The 23897-nt window shown below is 38.1% G+C and overlaps 6 protein-coding genes and 2 long non-coding RNA genes across 17 annotated transcripts; 5 read left to right on the top strand and 3 right to left on the bottom strand.

Moving 5' to 3' along the window:
- Positions 1 to 21: 21 nt before the first annotated feature.
- On the bottom strand, positions 22 to 4809 carry LOC105275185 (N-acetylneuraminate 9-O-acetyltransferase). 3 transcript variants are annotated; one of them, XM_011331851.2, is made up of 13 exons: positions 4720 to 4809; positions 3725 to 3907; positions 3457 to 3618; positions 3122 to 3218; positions 2792 to 3050; positions 2419 to 2676; positions 2093 to 2328; positions 1779 to 2000; positions 1356 to 1677; positions 1028 to 1267; positions 658 to 948; positions 346 to 564; positions 22 to 248 (listed from the first exon to the last, which is right to left on the bottom strand). In XM_011331851.2, exons 3-13 carry the CDS (start codon positions 3569 to 3571, stop codon positions 123 to 125), a joined length of 2385 nt encoding a protein of 794 aa, XP_011330153.1. In that variant the 5' UTR covers positions 3572 to 3618; positions 3725 to 3907; positions 4720 to 4809; the 3' UTR covers positions 22 to 122. The 3 variants fall into 3 exon arrangements, with proteins under 3 accessions (XP_011330153.1, XP_011330152.1, XP_011330155.1); XM_011331850.3 differs by lacking the exon at positions 4720 to 4809 and adding an exon at positions 3976 to 4703; XM_011331853.2 differs by lacking the exon at positions 4720 to 4809 and having other exon boundaries at positions 1806 to 2000; positions 3725 to 4704.
- A 443-nt stretch (positions 4810 to 5252) lies between these two features.
- Positions 5253 to 9772, top strand: LOC105275182 (TOM1-like protein 2). 2 transcript variants are annotated; one of them, XM_011331845.3, is made up of 9 exons: positions 5253 to 5524; positions 5761 to 5930; positions 6025 to 6306; positions 6415 to 6672; positions 6865 to 7165; positions 7328 to 7457; positions 7553 to 7664; positions 8189 to 8239; positions 8408 to 9772. In XM_011331845.3, the coding sequence occupies exons 1-9, from the start codon at positions 5470 to 5472 to the stop codon at positions 8603 to 8605; spliced, it is 1557 nt and encodes a 518-aa protein (XP_011330147.1). In that variant the 5' UTR covers positions 5253 to 5469; the 3' UTR covers positions 8606 to 9772. The 2 variants fall into 2 exon arrangements, with proteins under 2 accessions (XP_011330147.1, XP_011330148.1); XM_011331846.3 differs by lacking the exon at positions 8189 to 8239 and having other exon boundaries at positions 5259 to 5524.
- A 157-nt stretch (positions 9773 to 9929) lies between these two features.
- LOC105275179 (mapk-regulated corepressor-interacting protein 1) lies at positions 9930 to 13200 on the top strand. 2 transcript variants are annotated; one of them, XM_011331842.3, is made up of 6 exons: positions 9930 to 10521; positions 10636 to 10720; positions 11112 to 11233; positions 11419 to 11487; positions 11569 to 11622; positions 11757 to 13200. In XM_011331842.3, exons 1-6 carry the CDS (start codon positions 10470 to 10472, stop codon positions 11825 to 11827), a joined length of 453 nt encoding a protein of 150 aa, XP_011330144.1. In that variant the 5' UTR covers positions 9930 to 10469; the 3' UTR covers positions 11828 to 13200. The 2 variants fall into 2 exon arrangements, with proteins under 2 accessions (XP_011330144.1, XP_011330145.1); XM_011331843.3 differs by having other exon boundaries at positions 9931 to 10521; positions 11115 to 11233.
- A 223-nt stretch (positions 13201 to 13423) lies between these two features.
- On the bottom strand, positions 13424 to 13901 carry LOC105275180. Its single transcript, XR_893200.3, has 2 exons — positions 13808 to 13901; positions 13424 to 13720 (listed from the first exon to the last, which is right to left on the bottom strand). It is a non-coding gene; the product is annotated as an uncharacterized LOC105275180 (long non-coding RNA).
- A 73-nt stretch (positions 13902 to 13974) lies between these two features.
- Positions 13975 to 18613, top strand: LOC105275173 (folliculin). 4 transcript variants are annotated; one of them, XM_026969480.1, is made up of 12 exons: positions 13975 to 14237; positions 14366 to 14578; positions 14644 to 14769; positions 14835 to 15110; positions 15241 to 15322; positions 16253 to 16400; positions 16565 to 16670; positions 16853 to 17124; positions 17247 to 17359; positions 17459 to 17782; positions 17907 to 18141; positions 18250 to 18611. In XM_026969480.1, the coding sequence occupies exons 1-12, from the start codon at positions 14085 to 14087 to the stop codon at positions 18389 to 18391; spliced, it is 2190 nt and encodes a 729-aa protein (XP_026825281.1). In that variant the 5' UTR covers positions 13975 to 14084; the 3' UTR covers positions 18392 to 18611. The 4 variants fall into 4 exon arrangements, with proteins under 4 accessions (XP_026825281.1, XP_011330140.1, XP_011330139.1 ...); XM_011331838.3 differs by lacking the exons at positions 13975 to 14237; positions 14366 to 14578; positions 14644 to 14769; positions 14835 to 15110; positions 15241 to 15322 and adding an exon at positions 15343 to 15484 and having other exon boundaries at positions 15999 to 16400; positions 18250 to 18613; XM_011331837.3 differs by lacking the exons at positions 13975 to 14237; positions 14366 to 14578; positions 14644 to 14769; positions 14835 to 15110; positions 15241 to 15322 and adding an exon at positions 15504 to 15667 and having other exon boundaries at positions 15999 to 16400; positions 18250 to 18613.
- Positions 18614 to 18861: 248 nt separating this feature from the next.
- Positions 18862 to 21805, top strand: LOC105275178 (diphosphomevalonate decarboxylase). Of its 2 annotated transcripts, XM_026969477.1 has the most exons (9): positions 18862 to 19156; positions 19732 to 19802; positions 19901 to 19968; positions 20064 to 20110; positions 20199 to 20350; positions 20447 to 20614; positions 20686 to 20979; positions 21104 to 21265; positions 21370 to 21805. In XM_026969477.1, exons 1-9 carry the CDS (start codon positions 19105 to 19107, stop codon positions 21514 to 21516), a joined length of 1161 nt encoding a protein of 386 aa, XP_026825278.1. In that variant the 5' UTR covers positions 18862 to 19104; the 3' UTR covers positions 21517 to 21805. The 2 variants fall into 2 exon arrangements, with proteins under 2 accessions (XP_026825278.1, XP_026825279.1); XM_026969478.1 differs by lacking the exon at positions 18862 to 19156 and having other exon boundaries at positions 19741 to 19802; positions 19881 to 19968.
- LOC105275176 lies at positions 19863 to 20518 on the bottom strand. 2 transcript variants are annotated; one of them, XR_893198.2, is made up of 3 exons: positions 20407 to 20518; positions 20220 to 20335; positions 19863 to 20014 (listed from the first exon to the last, which is right to left on the bottom strand). It is a non-coding gene; the product is annotated as an uncharacterized LOC105275176 (long non-coding RNA). The 2 variants fall into 2 exon arrangements; XR_893197.2 differs by having other exon boundaries at positions 19863 to 20001.
- A 260-nt stretch (positions 21806 to 22065) lies between the features above and the next one.
- LOC105275171 (acyl-coenzyme A thioesterase 13) lies at positions 22066 to 23789 on the top strand. Its single transcript, XM_011331835.1, has 3 exons — positions 22066 to 22586; positions 23060 to 23244; positions 23549 to 23789. The coding sequence occupies exons 1-3, from the start codon at positions 22506 to 22508 to the stop codon at positions 23712 to 23714; spliced, it is 432 nt and encodes a 143-aa protein (XP_011330137.1). The 5' UTR covers positions 22066 to 22505; the 3' UTR covers positions 23715 to 23789.
- Positions 23790 to 23897: the final 108 nt, after the last annotated feature.

Raw genomic sequence — 23897 nt, 5'->3', positions numbered from 1 at the left:
ATTTATCGAATTTTTCTGATCTTTTTCTTTTGAGCTATGTGATATGAAAATTTTATACTGGGCGTCATATAGTATTAATACTGCTAGTATCTTTGTTTGACTGTTTTATAAAGATGAGATTTTTAAAACATTCCATCGTGAATTCCAATAGGTATCAATACAGCTACAAATAGTAGCAGATTGCGCGCTACTAATTTCCAATCGTTGGGTACTGCGTACGGTGCCAAAACGTGCGTCAGTCTATGAATCTAAAATACACCGTTTCAATCAGACAATATCTCAATTCCAATTAGCACAGAGATTATAACTCTTTTTCTAACGATTTAGAAAGGGACTCATATTTACCTCGTGACTGGCGCAGATAAAAATGAACGAGGTAACCAGCAGATTCAATACTGGGAATCTGGGTAATAACACGAGCACCCCGTGCGAGTCCGCTGCCAGCCATATGTGGCCCTGCGCAACCAGAGTCTCCAGACTTATTCTACCCAGTCCGGCTAAAAGCGCGGAATGTTTTCCTCGTAGTGCCAGCGATGCGTTTCGCAGAGCGATGTATCCTAAAATCTAATATAGAAAATGATCGGTAAACAGGAAAATTAATGCGAGAAATATAATAAAAGCAAGCGATAAGCGAGACGAAGCGTCGGGATAGCTTACCGGAATAAAAGCGACGTAGGAGTGGATTTCCTCGCATTCTGATACAGAGTGGCATAGAATTGTAAAGGTGGTGTACGCTATCAAGGAAACTAGAGCCAGTACAGAGGACAGAGCAGTGCCTGGTATATGGTCCACTCTCTGAAGTGCAACAAGGCCAGCTCCGAAGGTCAGGCCCCAGACTATGCTGTATCTATCGACCCTCCAACGGGACCACCATTCGCGGATATCATCGTCAGTCGTCACGAACAATGCCTTCCACGGTCTCGTGACGAAAACTTTCTCGAAGAACACCTGCGCTGATCGGACGTATGAAATTTCGAATCTGACGAAATCACGTAGTCTCTCTCGTGCGATAAGAATCCTTCGTTACCTCGGACATGTACAGTATGGTAATTATTGAAACGAGACCCAACAGTTTCAGAGCGAAGTACAGCAAGGCCCTCGGTCCGTACTCCGCTAGACTTCCGGAATATATTCTAGGCGGTAACCACGCCAGAAAATAAATCACCAAAAACCAGAATGACACTAACGGCACGAAGTGATAAAATTGATACGGCCTATTCATGCAAAGGCATAAAGACACTGTCAGTAAATTTAATCTAAACATGACCTGAAATATCACAGTCAGATTTGATTCTATGGGTAGTAGAGTAACGAGTTAATTTTCTGAGCTTGCTCCATTCTCATCTGATACATACTCTTGCGAACCTAACGAGAGACACATCACCCGTTTGCCAAAAGTAACAAAAATGCCCGTAGCCAGAGAGAAATAAATAGGCGGAGTTAATTAGTCTTAGATACATGTAGATCGGCAAGACGTTTTTGGCACCGGTGACGTGATATATCAGCACGACCGCTTGCATCAAACCCCTCCACTCATCCGTCTGCTCTCTGTTCAACGCTCGCGGCCCTCTCTCGCGGTCCTCCGTGAAAAAGAGCCCGAGGGCCAGGATATATCCGAGCGGCAACCAAAAACTAAATTCACTATAATACTTATTCTCCTTCATGAAAAAATTTGTCCTGCAAATCAAACGGAGAATTGTTTCGGATATTTGATTTTCGCTATACGTACGCGTGCGTGAAATTATAAAACTGGACTCGGACTCGAATGAAGTACTTGCCTGTCGCATAAATAAAAGTATGCTAACATAATAGAGAAGAGGGCCAGTGACGTGATGCAAGTGTAGAAGTCCTGCACCTCCGGTTGCTTGACTCGGATAATTTCCGAGGTGCCTGCTTCCTCGGTGTCTTCCGTTTCCTCGGTGGTAACGTGAGAATAGGATACGTCGGAACGATACTTGCATAATTTTCTGTACAGCCATACTGCGCCCCCTATTATTATGCTGAAACGAATTAGTAATCAATTATTACTAATCTCCCTGGCGGGCAAGCAGAGTGCAAATGTACGAGAAGAAGATATTGGATAGCTAATTACAACAACGCAAGTGCGGACAGACTCAACAATTGTAGAATGGTCGCTGGCTCGGGATAACTGCAACAACTGCCATCATCGAAGTTCATGTGGTCGTTGCAGTACGTGTTCAACAGTATTTGCACTTTATGACGAAGCGACAGCGGGCTCGCCAAATAACCGTCCGGACTTTGTTCGAGAACGCCCGTACCGACCAATTTGCTACTTTGCCACATACGGGCCTCACTGTGAGACAATATCTGAATGCAGCGATTACAGAATATGTTGATTTCCTTTTTGTCTACGTTGTCGGTTCGTTCTACATCGGGTGAGCTATGTTTAGTTATTACCTTCTCAGCTGCCCTGTTGCACAGATTGATTTGCTTGTTATCTATGCTCGACAATTGTGCGGGCAGTCTCTCTTTGAGCACGGGATCTTGCAGGAGCCACAGGAACTGAGATCCCTTTCTAGCAAGAAAGTCCACCGGTTGTACCAGTCGAATCAGGCCCGTACTGTATTCTGAATAGAGTTGCGTATCACTGTTATTGTTTACAAGGATTGTGGCCGCGGCGGAGCCCGCGACGATCACATTAGGTACACCCGTTTTCTGCAGCAGAACAGAAAATTATAAATTTAAGAAAATTTAACTTTCCAATCATTTTCAGAACATTATTACTTTATACGTGTGTGTATATATATATATATATTTGTGTGTGTGTTACCATCCAGCCTCTGAGATCTGCTATCATAGAATCATCCAGCCGTGGTCTCCATAGAAACTGCACATTTAACTTAAGTTGCCCATCGTTAAAGCCTAAGTCGGAATTCTCAGGTAATTCCGTGAGATCTGACGCCTTGCCGTCGACCATGAATTGCGACACGAAAGATTTATACAACTGCCTTACTCTAGCGTCACCCATAAATACAAAGTGATTGTAATGACCCATGAAAGCTAGATATCTCATGCACCTCCTGCTGTCTCTGTAAAATATATATAATTTCTCTTTACTCAAATTGTAATCCGCGGATCTAATATATTGTAACAATCTCACGTTTGTGTATAGTGATGCATCATGCATCCATACGGTTGCCATTCTTTGTCTCCTTTGTACCTGCCTTCTGTCAATAGCCATTTACAGGAATCGCTGCCTGCGGGAAAACAGAGTACATATTATTGCTAATAATGTTATTGACAGAAATCAATTATTTCTGTTAAACAAGTCTAAAAGTAATTCAGGAATTGTTTTGTTAATTGATGTTATAGTATTCATTAAAATTACTTTTCATAACCAAATTTACATGAGCGTTGTTCTAAAATTTCATTAATAATGTATAAAATTAATATACAAATATGTAAATAATTACTCGTAATATAATGCTGTCATACCATAAATAAGATGTATTACACCATGGTATACAATGAAACAGATAACAAGCGCAGTGGCTAATTTCTTTGCACTCGCTACCGTTATGAGACTAATAAAATGTTCCGCTGATGTCATGTGTGTGAAGGATTCTTATACTTTTTATTACATTGATTACATTGAAGCTGCAAAACATAAAATTATATTGTAATTTTCTATCTGTATTAATCATACATTATATTGGTATTGATATCTACTACTATTTAAATACGATAAGTATGGTCTGCATACCTGAGTGTGGAAAATCAAGATCTATGTTTACATTTAAACTATATTATCGCAGTTGCGCTGACTAAATTATGCTGACTAAATTATCGTGATAAGCATGTAAATTCTCATGTTGCAAGTAAGAAATTTCTCATTCCCTCGTTTTCTACTGAGGTATTATCATCCGAAAGTTCGTGTATTCTGTTGCTATGTACAAAATAAATAGCTAAGTGACGAATATAAAAAGTATTGTATAAAACTTCAGCGAAATTTACAATTAATAATGCGACAAAACATCGCACCACCTTGCCGGTTAATAAACCCAATTAACCTCTATCACCTACGCTCCGTGCAGCGACGCAGTCACTGAATTTGCATAAAAAGCTGCACCGCTTATATAGGTACATACATACGTCAACACCGCCTATAACCTACACTCTACTGCACTATACTGCACTTCTACCGCGGCCTCTTTTATTCCCCCATACAAGTTGTATGCTTTTTATTTTAAGTGCAGAGAGTGTACTGAGAAATCTTTAACATTTTATAATAATTTCAAATATTTAAAAGATTTTGTTTTTTGCGATATCTGATGTCATTAACAATTATTGTTACATATGTATCAGACATAATGTTCTCAAGCTGTTCGCACGATAAACCGATAACAAAATAAATTATTATATTGTTATTATCGTATCTATTAATAATACTAATCAATATCAGGTGCTCCTCGTCTAATGCAAATTATATATTTTATACTGATAATAAAGTTATATACATCAACAAAGTCGATCTATAAATGAAACTATCGCAATCTTAATATCGACTCGTCGGTACTCTTGCGATAAGCGTTTGCCCTTATCTTTGCTGATATGAAACAAACAAAAAACCGATTTGTCATTCAAAATATATATCTTCAGTGCGAAACTCGTCGAGTTAAAAGATACGATCGATCTAACATATCGATTTGTTCAAGTGCAGACAATTGATCGCACTTTCTTGCATACGTTTGCACGCACCTGCTGGTTCAGAGGTGGTGCAGCCTGTTCTAAAATCATCTGTATGCATTCGATACGCTTGGTGCACTTGAAAGTTTTCACTATTTTCCCGTGATATAGGTAAGTTCGTTCGTGTTAGTTGCATTTGAAGTGCAAAAATAGAAGAGATCCGATTTCCCGATCCGGTTCTCCGGAATTGCTTGTACTTGCACGGGATTTTCTGTCGTTAAGTCGCTCGATAAGATAATAATAACCGCGATTAGTGCAAAGTGCATCGTCGTTGACATATCCCCGAACGCGACTACGAGTGAATAACGCAGAATTGGATCTGTCCCCGTGGACTGCACTTCTCTGCGATTTCTGCACCTGGAGCGAGAGGAGTTGTACCTATTGTGTGTCATGTATATTTGCTCGTAGGAGCGACGAGGACCGACAGCGAGGACGGAGGAGGACAGAGAGCGCGGAAAGTGCAGCCGAAACGTGCGCTGATCTATTTAAAGGGCGTTTTGCACCTATCGCTCGCTCGACGCGTTGCTGATTGGCGGTCGCGGGGTTTTGTGACATTTGCGATTTGATGTCTACCTTTACCGTTGCGTAGGTCATATGATTCTGTCAATCGGTATTACGCAGAATTGACAAATTGTCAGTGCGCGCGAATTGTCATCGGTGTCAGCGATTGTCGAGTGCGTTTTTCCACGTACGTATGCGAGTGAGTGCGGGCAGCGGAAAACGCGGCAGTTAACAACACAGGTCCTACGCGCTCCGAGGAAAATGTCACTTTTTGGAGTAGGCAATCCCTTTTCCACGCCAGTAGGACAAAAAATTGGTGAGTCCCGCTTATTTAGTACACGCGTCATCGTCGGGTCAGATCGAAGAACGCTCCTGCCTGATTTCTCGGAGCCTGATTGCTTCCGAGAAAAATCAATCGGTTGTCTGTGTCGTGAGTGCTCTGAGTCACCTCGCTTCTGTTCACATGAACTTAAATGCAAATTGTTAAATGCTCGATAATAACGCGTGTCGTATCTGCAGCGTGTCCTCAATGTGTTTCTCACGTCGTTTCAGAGTCTGCCACAGATGGTAGCCTACCGAGCGAGAACTGGACGCTTAACATGGAAATATGTGATATTATCAACGAGACCGAGGACGGGCCGAAGGATGCGATCAAGGCGATTAAGCGCAAACTGAACCAGGCAGCTGGCAAAAATTATACTATAGTCATGTACACACTTACCGTTAGTATTACAAATTGCTTACATTGAGCACAATGAAGTCTGCATAATTCCCTTGTGCGTCCGTTTGGTAATGTGTAATGTTACTTATGCCCAGGTGTTGGAGACATGTGTGAAAAACTGTGGCAAACGCTTTCATGCTCTCGCTTGTTCAAGAGAATTTGTGCAGGACCTAGTTAAATTAATCGGTCCGAAGAACGAGCCACCGACCGCGGTTCAGGAGAAAGTCTTGAGTCTGATTCAGACATGGGCAGATACATTCCGTCATCAACCACACACCCAAGGTGTCGTTCAGGTTTATCAGGAATTAAAGATAAAGGGTATACAGTTCCCGATGACTGATTTAGATGCCATGGCACCGATTATCACGCCGGAAAGAGTAAGAAGCGCTTTCTATTTAACAAATTGATCTAACTAATCTCTCGAGTTACACATATTTATTTCACCGAATTGAAAATATCCTTCTCTTGTAATAACAATTTTGTAGAGTGTACCTGAAACTGAGCAAATCCCGGCAAGCCTGGCAAATGAGCAGCCCGCTTCTCTGACAATGCAACCCTCACCCAGTCAGACACTGTCCACTGGCCAGTTAACTCAGCTGAACGAACAGCAACTGGCGAAATTACAAAGCGAGCTCGACGTTGTTCAGGGAAACATGCGCGTGCTGTCGGAAATGTTGGCATACTTTACAAATCCAGACCAAAGTAGTAAACAACCAGATTCCGCAGACCTGGAGCTGTTAAATGTACGAATCTCACGTGCTTTCTGTTACGAATTTATTTAGAAAATTTTAGAAAACTTGGTTTCGTTCGTACAACACGTACTTTATTCCGTGAAATCATTTTCATTAATTTCAAATGTTTTCTTATTTCAAACGCATCTTACAAAAATAGCTTTGAATTGATAATGATGCCGCTTGCATTAATTCTTTACACAGGAGCTTCATTCAACATGTAAGGCAATGCAAGAGCGCGTTGTCGATTTAATTGGCAAACTGGCCCACGACGAGATGACAGCGGAATTACTACGTATCAACGACGAGCTGAACAATCTGTTTCTTCGTTATTCGCGCTACACGAAGAATAAGATGCAGGTGCCAGCGAGCGCCATACTGGCTCAGACAATCGGGCATCCACCAAATGTTGAGTTGACCCCAGCTCTCACCAAGCGGGAAGGGGACTCACTTATAGACTTGTCCGATGACGTGGATGATGTGACAAAACATATGGGCAAACTTGGTAAGCATCAATGATACAAAAAATATAAACTGGCAGGCTACAAAATTACATTTTTGTACGTTCATATATTTTCTACATCATGTTTATGTGAAAACCTTTTCTGCCTGTATGATATTTTTCTTAAAAATGATACTACTCTATCGCTCTTATTCCAAACAATAGATGCAGCTGAAGGCGTGGACAAGAACAGACCAGATCAAAAAGATCAAAAAGGGAGAAAAGAAGGGGACGGTGATGAGTTTGATATGTTTGCGCAGTCGCGCAATGCAACGTACGAGACAACAAAGAATAGGTATAATTCGGAATTATTATAGTTTCAATAAATTTGCTTCGACAGAAATTTCTGTAGAACTAATCCTGCTGAATAATTGACATTTCCAATTGCAGCGGCAGCAAGTACGAGGATAACTTGGAGCAGGTGAGAGAAGGAAGCTTAAGCACGGCAATTATCAACCGCAATAACCCTAAATTGCCCTCACAGACTACTGCTAGCGCTAGTGTGCGTAACATCTTTTCCTTTTTAAACTAATTACTAGGAAATGTGTGAAAATTATTATTCGTCGAATCTTCTGCCTATGCCACGAATACGTGTTTCGCTGGAATTATTCGTTTCACAAAATACCTCTAAGCGTTTCAGTTTATCGAATCATTTTACGTTCATTTCCGATTAGATAAATGCTTTATAAATTATAGTTTAGTTAACATGGACCAGACAATCTCTGCGCTCAGATGCTCAAGCATCAACCCGTCTATTTATCTACAACATCAAATTCATTTAAATAGAAAGGGATTCAAGTGCAGCGATTAGTCTGGTGAATTTTGCTTAATTATTTTTTCCCATTATCACAACTGTTCGCTTTTTAAGAGCATGGAAGTCTCTTTTGGTTCTCACTATGTTACTGTTTGGCCTCCTTTGCATTCACGTTTTTTATCATATATATTTTTATACATTTATTTATCACACATTATCATTATTTGCCTTTCGTTTTGTTCAATGTTTGTGTTTGTTTTTTCAATACTTAGCCAAACCGGGAATCTGAATTCAGTGAAATGGCAGCTTGGTTAGATCGCACAGTAAGTATATGTATATATATATAAAATACAGGTCTAAGCTTAACTTTATTATTAGCAACGGAAAGGCAGGACAGAATAATGAGAAAGAAATAAGTAAGAAATAAGCTTCTTCGCTTCCAGCTAAATTTTGCAAAACACCACCGTCGAACATTGTAATTTGCGTTGCAGCCTGGAGGCCAGGGTGATCAAGAATCTTTGACATCGTCAGAATTTGAACGCTTCTTGGCGGAACGTGCAGCTGCGGCTGAAGCTTTACCAACTGTACCCACAACCACAACTGCCACCTCAAATTCTTCAACTACCGGTAACCAGAACATCCAGCGCCAGATTAACAAGGAGCAAGACAAGTCCTTGTTCGCTCTTTAAGTACTTTGAAAACTCACTCTCTCTCTCTCTCTTTCTTTCTGTTTTTTTCCGAGACGGGAAGCTAAGCTTACTGGAACTGTGTGTCGAGCTCGTTTAAACGGCACGTTAATCTTTGATTTCTCCCCCCCCCCTCACACACTGATTAAATCACGCATCTAATATCGACGAGGTATCAATTTATATTTTTGACATTAGAAGCTGGAATAAGATAGAACGAGTACATGCAGAAAAAGAAATGCTTCGTGCTTGTACGTACTTAATAATATAAACTGATAACTACAGAATCACGTTCGAGGTATTGTTTCTATTATAAAATCGTGGTCATAATGTGCAGATGAGTTGCTTTAAAGTTATTCTATACATATATATATATATACACATATATATATGAAGCATTACTGATTATTGTATAATGATAACGTTTTAAGGACTAATTTATGTTTGTACATAAGCGACAATGCGCGTGCGCGTCCATGAGAATATCCAGATCGCAACCACACGAGTCTTGTTATGATGAATTTTGCCTGAAAATCGCGAATCAAGTACGTGAGACTTCATGGTCTAGAGGAAATTTTCGAACTAATCTGTGGATATTTCAACGAATGTCCGATTGAATGATCGATCTTGTCTATATATTTTGACAAACTATTTTTCTATGTTGAAGTAAATTCTGTCTCTCAGCTGTTTGACATTCTATACAGACATATATGTACATTCTACAGATTTATTATTATTTTTACTATCGTAATTCCTACTATTGTAGAGACTACTAATAGCTTATCGATATTATTTACGAGCATATATACATTTATTATTACCACATTATCATCGATTATTGCAGTTTATGTAATAATATTACAAATGATTAATATATTCTGGAGTCATTATAAATACAGCTGTGACATCAGTTACCGGAAGTTTTACCATATCCTATATCTATAATCTCCTGGGAAAAAAAGACATTATATTTTAACTTCACCTCGCCGCCAAGATTTTATCATTTGCTTCGACAGAATTATTTGCTTACATTTCAATGTATTTGTGCATACCTAATGGGAATAGATAAAACAAAAATATACCTTGGGTGCCTGTATTCGCTGTTCTTTCATTTGACGATAATCTGTACTCTATTCATAACATAGAAAATAAAACTGCACATCGTATAAGTCAAAGTCTTCTGCCTCTCTGTCTCTTTTTATCTTGCATTTTCATAAATATGTATACAATAGGTTTTATTATTTTATTAAAAAAAAAATTAACTTACATTAAATTTTGTTTTACTATTTGGCATGAGTTAAATTTTATTTCAGAAAATATATATCACGAGGACCGTTTCTTGAATATTATATAATAATAATATAACATTAATTCTCTCTAAATTATCTCACACAAAAGTTAAAAATATTTCTTCTAAACATTTTTAAATATTTAATCAAACCCAACGAAAGACCAGAAAGAGCAACATATGTATTATAAAACAGTAATTCTTCCGTAGTAATAAATACCGATACCAAGGCCACCAGTGCCGATTCAAAAGGGTCTACCCTTTCCACTGTTTGGAAATTGGTATTCGATTGTAGAAATATATTTGTAGGATATCAACAGATATGAATTTCCTTTACTGAAATGTGGCATTCCCACTTAGTTGTTAGTGCAGTTCATTGCCGTTTCACAGCGCTAGTCGGTGATTTCGTAAGCCGTGTGCGTGGTGGCAAACCGGGAATATCGCCGGGCCCGCTTCGCTATCAGCAGTTTGTTGCAACGATTTGCTCGAGGGCACGCGACAGGCGTGACAACGATTAATCGCGGATGATCAGGCATTGCTCTTGTCAAGAGAGGCTTCCAAGGACCGAGGACGAGGATCATGTATACCGTGTCAAAGGGACCTAGCAAAATTGTGGCGAAGACACGACGAGGTACTAAATCTGGATCTTTCGATGACCATGTGGAAGTCTGTCCAGTATAGATCTAGACGTCGGAAGCGATCCAAATTAAATCCGAGCTAAATCGCAGGCCGTTGCTTTCCGCAGGGATCTCTCAGAATCTGGAGAGGCTGGAAACTCTGCGCGATCTGACGAGGAAGACCGATCCCGAGGACGATCAGGAGACCACGCGGTGAGAGAGGACGGCCCTAATCCCTTTCCCAGTGCTGCTTCTTTCCGTTCGTCCCTCCTCTCTATCTTCATCTCCCTCTCTCTCTCTCGCTCGCTGAGAGCTCGGCATTACGCAATTCATAATTCCTCCTGTAAAAGCACCAAAGCTATTAGTACTCGTGTAACGTCGACGCGTATTATGGATATTTTTAACGAAGCTTATCTGATGAAGCGTGTCAAGAGCAGTCAGAAACATGTCAAAACCGACGTTGCCTTGCATTTTTCTCGGCGAACAGCCTCGCTCTCCGGCGTTCCTCAAAGTATTGCATAAGACCATGCATGATGCGCTGAAACACAAGATGAAAGAAAATCGTTTGCTTTGTTAATAAGCTTTTGCTGTATTTGTTTCATAGCAGCCATGTACCAAAGCCAGTCTTCCACATGAACGGAAAATCGAAGCTCACGTCGCAGCGACATCAGATGCAAGAAGTTATTACGCCACAGCACGAGGCATTAATCAAATTTGTTTACGAATGTAAGTAAATGCGAGTAATCTGCAGGAAATATAAGAAGAATGAATGCAAAGTGAGAGTTTTAGAAATTTATGAAAGAAATCAAATGCGATATTCTAATACGAACAGTAAAATAAGATCTTAATTTATGTATATAATATACTCGTGTGTATTTTCATCGTGTGTAAAATCTATTTATTTTTCACAGCATGGAACCAAGTCAATACGCGGCAAAGCAACGAATCTTGTGACGGCACAGAGTGCACGGAGCTTTGCAGTGAGTAAAGTTTTACAACAAAATCGAAATTACATAATCATTTGTGAGATCGTAACGTTCCTCTTTTGTGTTATGCGACAGATCCTAACTCGATAGTATATTACAATGATGGTGAACCAAACGATAGCCTTCAAGGTATGATTAAAATTACAAATCATTAATATTATAAAAAGTATCATTACTTATATTTGATTAATGTTACATTGCATGTGCTTGTAAAAGTGTTTACGCTTAATGAAGCAGGCTGCATAAGATACAAATTGTTTCAGACTTTAAACCGTTCGACCTAGAGTCCTGGTGGGGCAAGCGATTGTTCAACAATATCACAAAGTCGCTCTGAAAGGAAACGCAAAAATTCATCAAAACTATTTTCCTTCCCGGAAGATAGTTGTGTTCGGATGTAGTACATTACGGCAGCTGGCGCTATACGAATTTCAACCACTGTCCACGTGTTAAGCATGATTAAAGATTTAATCAGAAAGTCCCGAAAGTCGGTAACACAGCGTTGAGCTCATAGCAAAGCTCAGACGTGAGTTCGATACTTATAATAAATCAAATCCAGTAATATTATCGATATATAAATGAAATATCGCTCGAAATATCGCCATATATCGTCAATCGTCAATCACGATCAAATCACAAACTTGTTACGAAGCAATAAAATATAAATTAGCGTAAATTTTCAATTAATCATATACGCGAGCTCTGATTGCGCATACACGTGTATGCAGAGATAGACACACTGTTAGCGATCCATATTGTTTACATATTGATAACAATATACGCATTTGTTTGTTAATCATTTTTACAAAATACAGAAGTTTCTTTATTATTGCTCTATTGTTAGGATTGCTCAATTTTACTAGTGCGCAGAACGCTCGGCGTTCTTGTACGGAGAGCCTCGAGACGCAGAGTACGGCAGAGAGTATCACGGAACCTTCGGTAGACAATAAGTAGAATAACATGAAAAAAAAGAGGTTTGCGCAATTACCGTAAACACCGTCTCGTTATATATGAAAGCGTACTGAATCAGTTTCAGCTGTTTCCTTTTTGTTGAGAACACGCTGAAGCGAACGCGGTGCAATCCAGTATATATATTATATATATACCAATACGCATATACCAAATAGAGCTAAGTACGAGCGATAAGAAAACCTCGCTGTGTGATGTGAATTCTGCGTGAGATGAATTGATGAATTTTTAATCCTATAGAATGCTGTACATATTGCATGCAATGGTCGCGTGAGTGCATGGTAATCACATTGCGGGTATTGTTACGACTACTAATGTCTGAATATATATACTTTTATGTAAGCAAAGATTTAGTATAAATTTGTAGACTGATATTATATAAGGAGATGATTATATTGTTACTGTTGTTACAACCGAATGCAAGGTGATGTAATCCGCTGATGAAAGTTCGCTCATCGAATCGTTGTTATATTATGGCACGTTAAATTGTTTCTCCCTCGCTCATTGTTACGTGTGGTACGTCTGTACTCGGGCTGACGCGCTAATGCCGAATGGGCCTTCGGTGTTGGCGCAACGATTTCAATGCCGAATAAGTCCTCGGTGTTAGCAGCAATTTAAATGCCACGATATCACGCCTCCAATAAGGCACAAATCGCAAGAGTAGTCGTGATGTAGTACAATGGAATTCGGCCAACTTGGACGGCTGAGTTACACGATCATGAATAAATACCTCTTTATACATACAAATGTTCTTTTTACCTTCTATTCGTTTCATATCACCTTTTATTTTTATCACGTTAAGATCTTCCATAGTAAGTAGTAAGGTAATGCAATTAAAAGTTACAATAATTTATGTTATCTTTATAATCACCAACAGTGTGAAAAAAGATATTGCACACAGTGTTACAAATCTATACTAGTTTTTAAGTAGAATATATTTTTCAAGCTGGCTGATTAAGTTTAATTTTTTTTTTTTTCTTTATGTATTTTTAATGTGCCTACAGCCTTTTAATTTATGTAAATAGTTTGCGTGTTAGGAGTGGATCAGATTAAACTACATTGATGGTATATTTAAACAATTGACATATCTAGACAATAATATCTAGCATTAAATTAATTTGAGATACCTGAAGATACCTTTACCATTGTTAAATCTCTAATTGTTAGATGTAAGAAATGTAATCGATGGATTCGTTCTTCTTACCAGCACTGAACCGCATCGCAATGCTCCCACTTTTCTCCTGCCAATGCTCGATCACATCTGAAATTTATTATACATTGTTACACTTATATATTGTTATCATTTACCGCGTATGAATTGGTATAAATGTAGAGCAAACATCTCGACCTAAAGAGGATTTTAATACGAGCCGTCATATTTTTCGTAGCGTGCGCGGAACTATTGTAACCAATTAGAGACACTTAGGTATCTCTATAACCAATAAGCGTGATGCGACTCTTGCAACAAGGCTGCGTTCAGAAACATCACCCGAGTGCTTCAGTGTATCATTTTATCCTTGTTGTTCATTCGCTGAACAACAAGGATAAAATGATACACTGGAGCACTCGGGTGATGTTTCCGAACGCAGCCAAGTTTGACACTTATATATCTGTGTGTGTGGTGTATGTATGGGCGCATTCATCATAAATACGTATATATTTTATACAAATTCTCGATTAAGCTTCACATGAAAATAGGAGGCAATTTTGCACAAGATTTATCACAATTCGTAATGGATAATGATCAAGTGACTCATGAGATAGAAGAACATTTCCAAGTAACTGAATTGAGTTAAATGTATTTAATTCTTGATTGTTAATCACAAGTAATATATCTTGTAGCTTCTGTTATTATTTATTGTTTACCTATTATTACCTACTATTATATATTATTTATCATTTGTAGATAGTGTACAAGCATGATACATCTGATATGGAACGGAAAGGACCGGTAATGCAGCCTCAAGATGGCTCAATCTTTCTCACAACCTTGGTGTTTGCATGCAAAGCTGTGATTGCATGTGCAGGGCAGTTGGACACAATGGAAAAAGAACGCGGTGATGGAAATTGCGGAGCTGTACTCGCACACGCTGCTAACGCCATAATACTAGCAATTAAGGTTTGTACCTTGAATTTAGTTTTAAAAAACGACCACATTTGTAAATATTTTTATTTAAATTCTAGAAGGGCAGAATTTTGGCAGCAGGACCTTCTGCAGCGTTCACCGACATAAGTCAAATTATTGAAGAAGAAGTGGGTGATTCTGCTCAGGGCAGAGTGTACTCATTATTTTTTGATTCTGCTGCTAAAGTAAGTGTGTCGAACACTTGTAACTTTTCTTTATCGTTACAAAACAATTTTGAGGAATGTGTTAGAGCTTTCTTAGGTTTTCAAGTGACGAGCAATTAACTGCCAGCACGTGGTTGACTGTTCTAACATGTGTGAACAAGACGCTATCCAAGAGCAGTGAAATATCAATTGGAACCATGCTGGATGCTTTGATACGTGTGGAGCACAAATTAAGGGACGCACTAGATCTAGGTTTAAATCCAGTTGACGCATTTGGGGAAGTTGTTAGTGCTACTGAAACGTTTGCTTTGCAAACTGTGCATGTGCCAGCGCCTCATTCTGTTGGCTCCACGAATCACAAGGTACTCTATGAGCATTCTACGAGAGTTTAGATAGATATTATTTAATTCTAAGGCACTTTGTGTAGACAAAATTATTTAGCTGTATGTGTAATAGTGAAATTGTAATTTGCACGCATACACAATGTTACAGATGTATAAATATCCAGATCCTGAAGCACATGCTGTAGGCGTATGGATGAGAGCTGCTTATGAAGCTGTCAAATTAAAATACGGTTGTAAATTTGATGTGTAAGAAATAAAATGTTTTTTTCATTTCTTTAATATCTTCCATCAAGAAAAATTGATTATGAATCCTGCGTCACCTCGATGGAGTGGCAAGCACCTGTTGATTGACAACCCGATATGCAATTGGATAAACTTAGTTCGTTGCATATGTAAGTATATATATATATATATGGATATACGTAGATATATATGCATGAGTAAGCCAATGTCGAGATTAGCTATCATAATGTCACGTGTCTCCGCCTCGACTTCATTTTTGTTTTATCACGTGAAAAGGATGAAAAAAATTAACTTCGTCATGAAGTCTCATTGAATATTCTAGAAGCAAGCAGGTAAAACGCCGACGGTGATTATATCTTGTAAAACGTTCTGATATAGGTTATGTCGCAAATTGTTTTGGTATTTTAAATTTCGCAAAATGTAAATCGTAATTGTAATGTTCAACTACGTTCATGTTCCTTATGTTGACTCCGAATAGCCCGTAAATACATATTTGACGAGCACAAATAATCATTACGTGATATTGTTTGTACAATATTATTTATTGCTATATTTTTCAAAATGCGAAAATAGTATTATTACTATAAATACCGAACTATTTGTCATCTTATTATGTGACAAAAAAGAGTATATATTTATTGAGATATATATAAATATTTTTAGGTTATTTGTGTAAACAATTATGTGAAAAGTCATCACAGTGAGTTGTCCAAGATAAATCGAGAGAAGGATCTATCGAAAACCCCGTGCCTTTGAGAAAGCAATGAATGCTGCAATTGCTCTGTGTACATTCTGTGAGATGCATGGGCCCAAAGTGATATTCACCACACAGACGTATCGCAACTACGATACGCAGAATGTGGAAAAATTGAAGTTTTACGGACCTAAGGAGGTGCTGAGACAAGGCTACCTCTCAGAAGACGGGCAGGATGAGTGCGAAGGTTGCCAAAGTATCGGAAACGTTAAATACTTGAGTAACGAGCATGAAACGAGGACATCCTTTTTATCCGCCCAACAATCCTTGATGCAGGATATCGGAAATCTGTTGAAGCATGCGTGCGTTAGGTACAACGGTGGATTTCAAATTGATTTAAATTGATTAAAATTAAATTTAATTAATTATGGTTTTTAATTATCATTATTTATAGTTTTTAAATGTGATTTTTAAATTTTATACTTACAAGCTTTATTATGTTTATTTTATTATTGTCAGTTTTCCTGTTTGCCAGGAGCCTGAGCTGCGAGGTGCATCCTGGCAAGGAAGGCGTCTGCTACTTTGGAGATGAGTACAGGGGGCATGTTTTAAGTCATACTTTTACGTTAAAAGATGCCCAGGTGAATTATGCAACGAAAAAGCATGTTTGGTAGTTATTACAACAAATTTTTCAAATCATACCACTACTTAAGCTGCTAGAGTCTGAAGATTTTGTCACAAGATTGTGTCACACACATACGCCACGTTCACTTCTTTCTTCATCAGCATAGTTATAGAATGGTATTTTTTCGTCTTTTGACAGGCAAGGGGATTTAGGAGATGGTGCAGTTTCATTGTCTTCATGAGAGATAAGCAATTTCTGTTGAACATGTGGCCATTTTTAATTGACAATTTAAAGGAAGTGATTAAAGAGCTGCAAGATTTTGCGGAGAAGAGGTACAATGCAGAAGAAGCGGAATGTCCGCAGAGAGCAATGAGACTAACAACTGCAAATAGTGGGCCGGGTCATAACACTTCGATTAAACAGTCTAGAACACTTATTGATATAACCAATGAAAAGCACGTTTTTGTAAGGTAAATATTACAATTGATTGTTTGCACAAATTGCAATGGCACATAACATTTCTTTGTTATATATTTATAAATATCATATAATTATATTGTATAATTACTTATAAATAATATATCTGTCTCAGAATTCACATGTGGTTAGTATGGATCCTCAGCGCTGGCGCGAGGCACTTCATAGAAATTTTCCCAATGAGTTTGCTGAGCGATGAACTTAATTACAACTTCGAGCATCAAATTGGTTAGCAGTTACAAGCATTTTTCTACGATAACATAATTACTTTTCAAATACACACCTTCCCTTGAATGTTGATCACTAAACGTCGACAATAATTTCTAGAAACCGAGGACACGTTGGCGAACGCGAAAATGCCGGTAAACTTAAATCTGAATTCGGGCGAGGCCGAGCTTTCGCCCGAGTTTTCCGAGATTGCGGGCAAATCTATCGCTGTAATTCTACGAGGCCTGAAACGGGTGCTGGGAAAGGATTCGTTTAGGCAGTTACTCTACTCCTGCCTGACTGGAGTTCAAGTCCTGGTGAGAGGCCCGAGGGTACAGAGATTGGAATCTCTCTACGGACTGAGCAGTCTCGTACCAAGAGCGTGTCGAAGAGTCATGGCACAGACGTCGGAATACATGGACCCCGACACGTGTAACTTTATCGGTACCGCGTGATTTTAAAAAGTAACTGGATCCTGGAGTCATCTGATTTACTCCAGACGACTCCAGGACTCCCCTTGATTCCTACGAGAAACGATCGCCCAACAATCGTCCATCGAACTTCTCAGGTGTGGACACCCTAGTCGCGGTTCCCTTACCGTGCGCAAGCGTATGCAGATTAGACATAATACTCGACGAGCACCAGATCGAGAACACCAAGTCGCACATAGTGAAGTGGGCTGGCGTGTTGCCAGCGAAACTGCCGACGTTGTTGACGAAAATCGAAAAGTCGCTCGACAACGAGAAACTGGGAAACTCGGTGCTCAAGGCGCACCTCGCCACTCTCCAGGAGGAATGGGCCAAGTAAGGAGTTCGTTAGACGTTCTACTGAAACAGTACCACTTCTGTCGTATCAATTTTTGATATCGGAGATAGCTTCCGTACGCGTTCTAATGCCGGTATTCATTGCAGCATTGCGAAAGTCGTTCATGCGATGCGTGGACGAGGCCACCGTAACGATCTCGCCGGACTCATGCTCAGCCTGGGTGCTGGACCTCAGGACAAAAAGCTGCTGGACGCGTGGTCCATGGGATTGCCATCGAATCCAGCATAGTCCGCGAAGATCAACTCGTTTCACCGTACGCGCATTGTAGTTGCGTTGCGTTGAGCAACGCAGATATTTATTGCTGATATGTATATAATTGATATGTATGCTCTTCTACTCAGATTTTTCTCGTCCGCTCGAGAGAAATGCTTACTGTGTGTTCAAGGTTGTGCGTCTTTTCTATTTATGACCTGATTAAAAAATAAAAGCCTAAATATATATATATATATAAATAATAATATTATTATTGATATAAATAAACTTGATTTAGATTGATTTAAATTATGTTAAAATACATTTTTGCAGAACTTGTTTGATAAAAATATAGCAAATTATTATATATAAAGAAACGAATTTTGAACAATTCGATAGGAGGTACGGAGACGCCTGGTGGTGTTGAAACGAAACTTATTTTTATTTATTTATCTAAAAGTACAGTCATATAACAAAATAAATTGCACAATAATTATACTTTTTGTAATCAGGAAAGCTCTCCCGCCAATGGCGGGCCGCCATCTAGCAAATCGAAAGAGAAGATTGACGATTGAGAGCCTTGAATATATGCGTGTGTATGTACATACATACCGCTCGTTGACACGTAGCTTCTCCCTCTCCCGGTCCCGCTTCAATATATAAATTCACGCAGGCGATCTAGATACCGCAGTTGCGATAGTAACTAGACGGAGTGTGGAGATACGCGCGGAGGAGCACGAATTTCAACTATGAGTACCGTTACCTGCATTGCACCCGTGAATATTGCAGTCATTAAATATTGTACGTGCAATTCAGTAATTAATGGATCTACAAATTTAACTTTTAATGTTCAACAATTTTTCTTTTATAAAATGAGATTTTTATTTTCTTGTTTTATTATGTTATATTTTTATTATAGTATTTATGAAATTCTTATCGACGTGTATGTGTAGTATAATAATATAAATGTTATCGATAACATCACACGCGTGGTTTTGCTGTTAATAATAAATTTTTAAGACTCGGAAAAATATGCTCGCGATTAATATATATTAATATATTATTTATCAACTATTCGTAATTTCTGGCATTTCTGATATTTTTTTGAAAGTTGCGTAAGCTGTTTAAATTAATGTAAAGTGCAATATACAAAAAAATAATTTATGCACTACTGTATACTACGTGGCACGCGTACCTTTTTGTATGTCCAATTTATCGCGCAACTCTCGTGACGCATGGAAGTATTTGAATTTGAATACCTATCACATAAAAAGAAACGATGATAATGTGAAATTGTCGCTTACGCACTGCAGCTTTTTAGCCTCAGATTTTTCTAAATAAAAGCTGATGTTCCTACATTTATATGATGTTTTCAGGGGGAAAGAGAGACGAGTCATTAATTTTACCAACGAATGATTCCATTAGTACTACTTTAGATACTAATCAGGTAAATAATAATAAATTTTGAATTTTCAATTGTAAATAAGATTAAAATGAATATTAAAGATTTTTCGATAAAATATAGCGTTTTTATTTTATTCTTAGCTACATGCGAAAACCACTGTCATGATCAGTCGCGACTTCAAGGAGGATCGTATTTGGCTGAATGGGAGGTACATCAACGAAGCATTATTTCTATTATCAGTCTATAATTGTAAACTTATATATTTTTTTATATAGTTATTTTATCTTTTATATATATTTTCAGAGAAGAAGATATAAAAAACCCAAGGCTTCAAAATTGTTTAAGAGAAAGTAAGTTAATATAAAAATTCATTAATATAATTAATTTATAATTATAATTAATATTTAAATTTCTCCGTCTTGGATTTTTCCTTTTAAGTTAGAAAACGTTCGCAATTACCTGGTGACATGAACGACTGGAGGATTTATATTTGTTCGAAAAATAATTTTCCAACTGCTGCTGGTCTGGCTTCAAGCGCGGCAGGATATGCGTGTCTCGCAGCAGCACTAGCCAAACTGTACAAGATAGAGGTATAAGAAATCGCATTATTTCTATTTAATTGAAACGTTATAGCATTTATATTCACGTGAAATGATATTATTTTATCAAAATAATCCTCATCCTAGGGAGACATCAGTGTTATAGCACGCTCTGGCTCTGGATCAGCATGTCGCAGTACTATGGGTGGCTTCGTGAGGTGGCACATGGGCTCAAACAAAAACGGAACGGACAGCTTGGCGAAGCAAATCGTCCCCGCTTCTCACTGGCCGGAGATGAGGATCCTGGTGCTAGTTGTAAGAAACGAGTACAGTTCACATGAACATGAAGAACAACAGGATCGTTGACAAAACAAACAATTTCCCAGGTGAACGATCAGCAGAAAAAGGTTGCGAGCGCGGTAGGCATGAAACGGAGCCTGCAGACCTCTGAATTTCTGCAGTACAGGATAACACACAGCGTCCCAAAGAGAGCTAACAAGATGCAGCAAGCCATCGTGGAGAAAGATTTCAAAACTTTCGCTGAGCTCACCATGAGAGACTCTAATCAGATGCATGCCGTGTGTCTCGATACGTATCCTCCGTGTGTCTACATGAACGACACTTCCCACGGCATCGTGAATCTTGTACATGCTTACAATGACGCAGTTAATGATGTAAAGGTAATCATTTTCAGCACTCGTGCCATTCATTCTGTCTTGTTCGCTCTCACTCTTCTACGAATCGTAGCACATGTACGTGTGCGTGTAAAATAGCTGGTATTTACTTTCCTGAAAAAATCGATAGGTTGCTTATTCCTACGACGCTGGACCGAACGCAGTGTTATATTTATTAGAGAAGGATGTACCGGCAATAGCGGGCATCCTAAATCACTTCTTCCCTCCGCCTGAAAATGTTGCGGTTGAGTACAAGAAAGGAATACCTGTTGAAGGAGTTGAACCTTCTCAGGTACGTGTTATATATACCAGATGCAGTATGATTCCCATATAGATGCACATCTGTACTTCGGAATATGAATGTATAGAGTAAGAAAATATTGTTACCTTGTACAGGATTTACTGGAGAAGATAAAGTTCGCAAAGCAACCGCCGGGCCAACTTAAGTACATAATATACACTAAGGTAGGAGACGGGCCTAAGTATTTTGATAGCCCAGAGAATCATCTGTTAGACGGGAAAGGTAATCCTGTTAATCTTTGATCGATATATTGTTATGTATATTTTGTTTCTCATTCTAAATAGAGAGAATTAAATAACTTATTATTCTATTAATTTTCATGTACACTGCTATTTTTGCTTGTGTTCCTAATGTGTTGTAAGTACAATATGTATTTGTATCGTTGAGTAAAATATAAAGATATTTGATTATAATAATTTCCCGAAAGTAGTTTATAATAAATATTTTTAAGCATAATTATTAAGTGTTTTATATATTGATCAATAAAAAGGTATTCAACTACTTTGTACTTATAAAGAATATCAACAAATCGAAATTTGCATCTATAATTATTTATGACTATTGCATGATACAAGCTGTGGTCCAGTTAGCACTGTGAATGTTACAAAACACTGTCTATCCTTTTTCTTCTTTCAAATAAAAAGAAGGATAGAAAGATTTTGCAAAACTTCCAAAATTATCTATAAAAACTTCCGAAAATGACCGTTAGAAGGCACCATTGCTGCGTTTCATTCCCCGATTTCGAACATAGACGTGGGCGTTTTGAAAACCAATAAATAATACAGGTTAGGTTATACTGCATTACATCGCATTTTTGCACGTTTGAGCAATGGAAAAAAATCTAGAAAAATAGAAAAATTAAGGGAGAACATAAAAATTGTGGATATTCTGCTACATTCGTTTCTTTTTTTATTTATTTTTAATTTCTTAATATTTCGTGATCACTGAGATTTAAACTTCTATCTCCTTTCGAAGTGATTCGCAACGTATTGATACTTATTTTAAGCATGGAACATTTTGTCTTCTTGGAATCGCGGTCAGAAATTTACATGTTAAGTGAAATTGTACGTAACTAGCATCCACATTATCATGATATCTAAATCGAGACGTGCATCTTTCATGCATGACGTGCCAAATTGAGAAATGAGAAAATGGTGTGGTAAAAGCCTGCAGTTGAACTATTCATTCATAGAAGCGTGACAGTGTGAGAGAAACGCTGAAAGCATCAGCTATGTCGCGCGGGTTAGAGTTTGCAAAGTCTGTCTTGAAAACTATAGCAACATCGCCAGGTTTCGGACGTTCTATGAAAGGCGTGAGTGTATAAAAATATTTATAATGTACCGTTATCTAATCACTCGTTGATTAGATATTTCATTTGTTAAACACCTTAATTGTTTCTTGAGTGTAACACTTTAATTGTATATCTGTATACACTCTGGTGCACGTGAGCATGATGATGATGTATGTGTGTGTGTGTGTGTGTGTGTAAACGATCGAGCTGTTCAACAATTGAATACTGAAATCACTTTAAAGCTCAATCATCATTATAGTATTACAGTACATTTTTAAGGTTACCTCTCTTCTTCTTTCTCCCTCACTTTTGTGTCTTTCAACGTATTTTGAGATCTATTTAAGCACATTTTGTAGTAAAAAGATACATTATTGTTACTGGGAGATCATATGCATGCTCTTTTTATTTAGTTCCATGAAAATCATGCAAGGGAGATCTATGCGCTGAGTATATATCTATATATTGTGCATATTCACATACTATTTTTTAAATAGGTGCACATACTGTCAGCTGGTGATGGGAAATGTAAGGCACAATTTACTGTAGCCGAAGAGCATTTAAATATGGCTGGTACTTTACACGGTGGTTTCACTAGTACCATCATAGACTGTGTGTCTACCTATGCTGTAATGACCCATAAAGATTGTCATCCTGGAGTTTCTGTAAACTTAAACGTGACGTAAGGATCTTACTCTTGAGTCTTTATCCGATTCCTTTATTTTGCTACGTTTTAATGTAAATACAATACAAATTTAGATTGTTTCATACATTAGTGGCTTGTTTCCTTACATGATACTTTAATAACTTAAATTTCCTCTGTTTTGTGCACGGATAAGTACATGTGTAGCCTAATACATCATTTGGAGACTAAAGATTGAACATGATAACGTTGTACAATTGTGTCACTTAATTATCTTTATTAATAAAAAAAGGCAGGTATATATAAATGCTTATAATATATGGTAGAACAATTAATGGCACAGGTTTATAAAAGCTGCGTTTCCCGGTGAGACGGTGACAGTCGACGCTCAAACTGTACGTGCTGGTAAGAAATTAGCATTTCTGGCAGTGGAACTTACAAAGAACGACGGTAAAGACGTCGTTGCTCGTGGAGAACACACGAAGTATATCGCCATGCCTGACGGATAAAAAGGTGACTTGTTGATGTATATGCAAATCTGTTGATATATGTACATAGCTAGAAATATATGTACATTAGACAAATTGTAATTTTCTTAACGTATCCCTGCGCTGCGTCATTGTAAACACGAGTTTTCAAGTTTTCTCGCGACACGTGTAGGCACATAATATTACACATTAAAAATGCGCATT

Source organism: Ooceraea biroi, chromosome 5 (genome assembly GCF_003672135.1).
Source record: "Ooceraea biroi isolate clonal line C1 chromosome 5, Obir_v5.4, whole genome shotgun sequence".
Classification (NCBI taxonomy): domain Eukaryota; kingdom Metazoa; phylum Arthropoda; class Insecta; order Hymenoptera; family Formicidae; genus Ooceraea; species Ooceraea biroi.
Note: the sequence above shows the minus strand (reverse complement) of the source record. Positions and strands in the feature narration are given on the sequence as shown.

What these genes read in the sequence shown, in the direction of transcription:
- LOC105275185 (XM_011331851.2), bottom strand. Translation starts at nt 3,571, where the DNA reads ATGACATCAGCGGAACATTTTATTAGTCTCATAACGGTAGCGAGTGCA. An exon ending in TGTAATACATCTTATTTATG is followed by an intron (nt 3,219 to 3,456) that starts GTATGACAGCAT and finishes GTTTTCCCGCAG; the next exon opens with GCAGCGATTCCTGTAAATGG. An exon ending in CTGTCCGCACTTGCGTTGTT is followed by an intron (nt 2,001 to 2,092) that starts GTAATTAGCTAT and finishes AATTCGTTTCAG; the next exon opens with CATAATAATAGGGGGCGCAG.
- LOC105275173 (XM_026969480.1), top strand. Translation starts at nt 14,085, where the DNA reads ATGTATGGGCGCATTCATCATAAATACGTATATATTTTATACAAATTC. An exon ending in TTGGCTCCACGAATCACAAG is followed by an intron (nt 15,111 to 15,240) that starts GTACTCTATGAG and finishes ACAATGTTACAG; the next exon opens with ATGTATAAATATCCAGATCC. An exon ending in CGACACGTGTAACTTTATCG is followed by an intron (nt 17,783 to 17,906) that starts GTACCGCGTGAT and finishes CGAACTTCTCAG; the next exon opens with GTGTGGACACCCTAGTCGCG.
- LOC105275182 (XM_011331845.3), top strand. Translation starts at nt 5,470, where the DNA reads ATGTCACTTTTTGGAGTAGGCAATCCCTTTTCCACGCCAGTAGGACAA. An exon ending in TAGTCATGTACACACTTACC is followed by an intron (nt 5,931 to 6,024) that starts GTTAGTATTACA and finishes ACTTATGCCCAG; the next exon opens with GTGTTGGAGACATGTGTGAA. An exon ending in CGATTATCACGCCGGAAAGA is followed by an intron (nt 6,307 to 6,414) that starts GTAAGAAGCGCT and finishes ACAATTTTGTAG; the next exon opens with AGTGTACCTGAAACTGAGCA.
- LOC105275171 (XM_011331835.1), top strand. Translation starts at nt 22,506, where the DNA reads ATGTCGCGCGGGTTAGAGTTTGCAAAGTCTGTCTTGAAAACTATAGCA. An exon ending in TCGGACGTTCTATGAAAGGC is followed by an intron (nt 22,587 to 23,059) that starts GTGAGTGTATAA and finishes TTTTTTAAATAG; the next exon opens with GTGCACATACTGTCAGCTGG. An exon ending in TCTGTAAACTTAAACGTGAC is followed by an intron (nt 23,245 to 23,548) that starts GTAAGGATCTTA and finishes TTAATGGCACAG; the next exon opens with GTTTATAAAAGCTGCGTTTC.
- LOC105275178 (XM_026969477.1), top strand. Translation starts at nt 19,105, where the DNA reads ATGAGTACCGTTACCTGCATTGCACCCGTGAATATTGCAGTCATTAAA. An exon ending in CGTATTTGGCTGAATGGGAG is followed by an intron (nt 19,969 to 20,063) that starts GTACATCAACGA and finishes ATATATTTTCAG; the next exon opens with AGAAGAAGATATAAAAAACC. An exon ending in CCAAACTGTACAAGATAGAG is followed by an intron (nt 20,351 to 20,446) that starts GTATAAGAAATC and finishes TCCTCATCCTAG; the next exon opens with GGAGACATCAGTGTTATAGC.
- LOC105275179 (XM_011331842.3), top strand. Translation starts at nt 10,470, where the DNA reads ATGTATACCGTGTCAAAGGGACCTAGCAAAATTGTGGCGAAGACACGA. An exon ending in TGTGGCGAAGACACGACGAG is followed by an intron (nt 10,522 to 10,635) that starts GTACTAAATCTG and finishes TGCTTTCCGCAG; the next exon opens with GGATCTCTCAGAATCTGGAG. An exon ending in AATCAAATTTGTTTACGAAT is followed by an intron (nt 11,234 to 11,418) that starts GTAAGTAAATGC and finishes TATTTTTCACAG; the next exon opens with CATGGAACCAAGTCAATACG.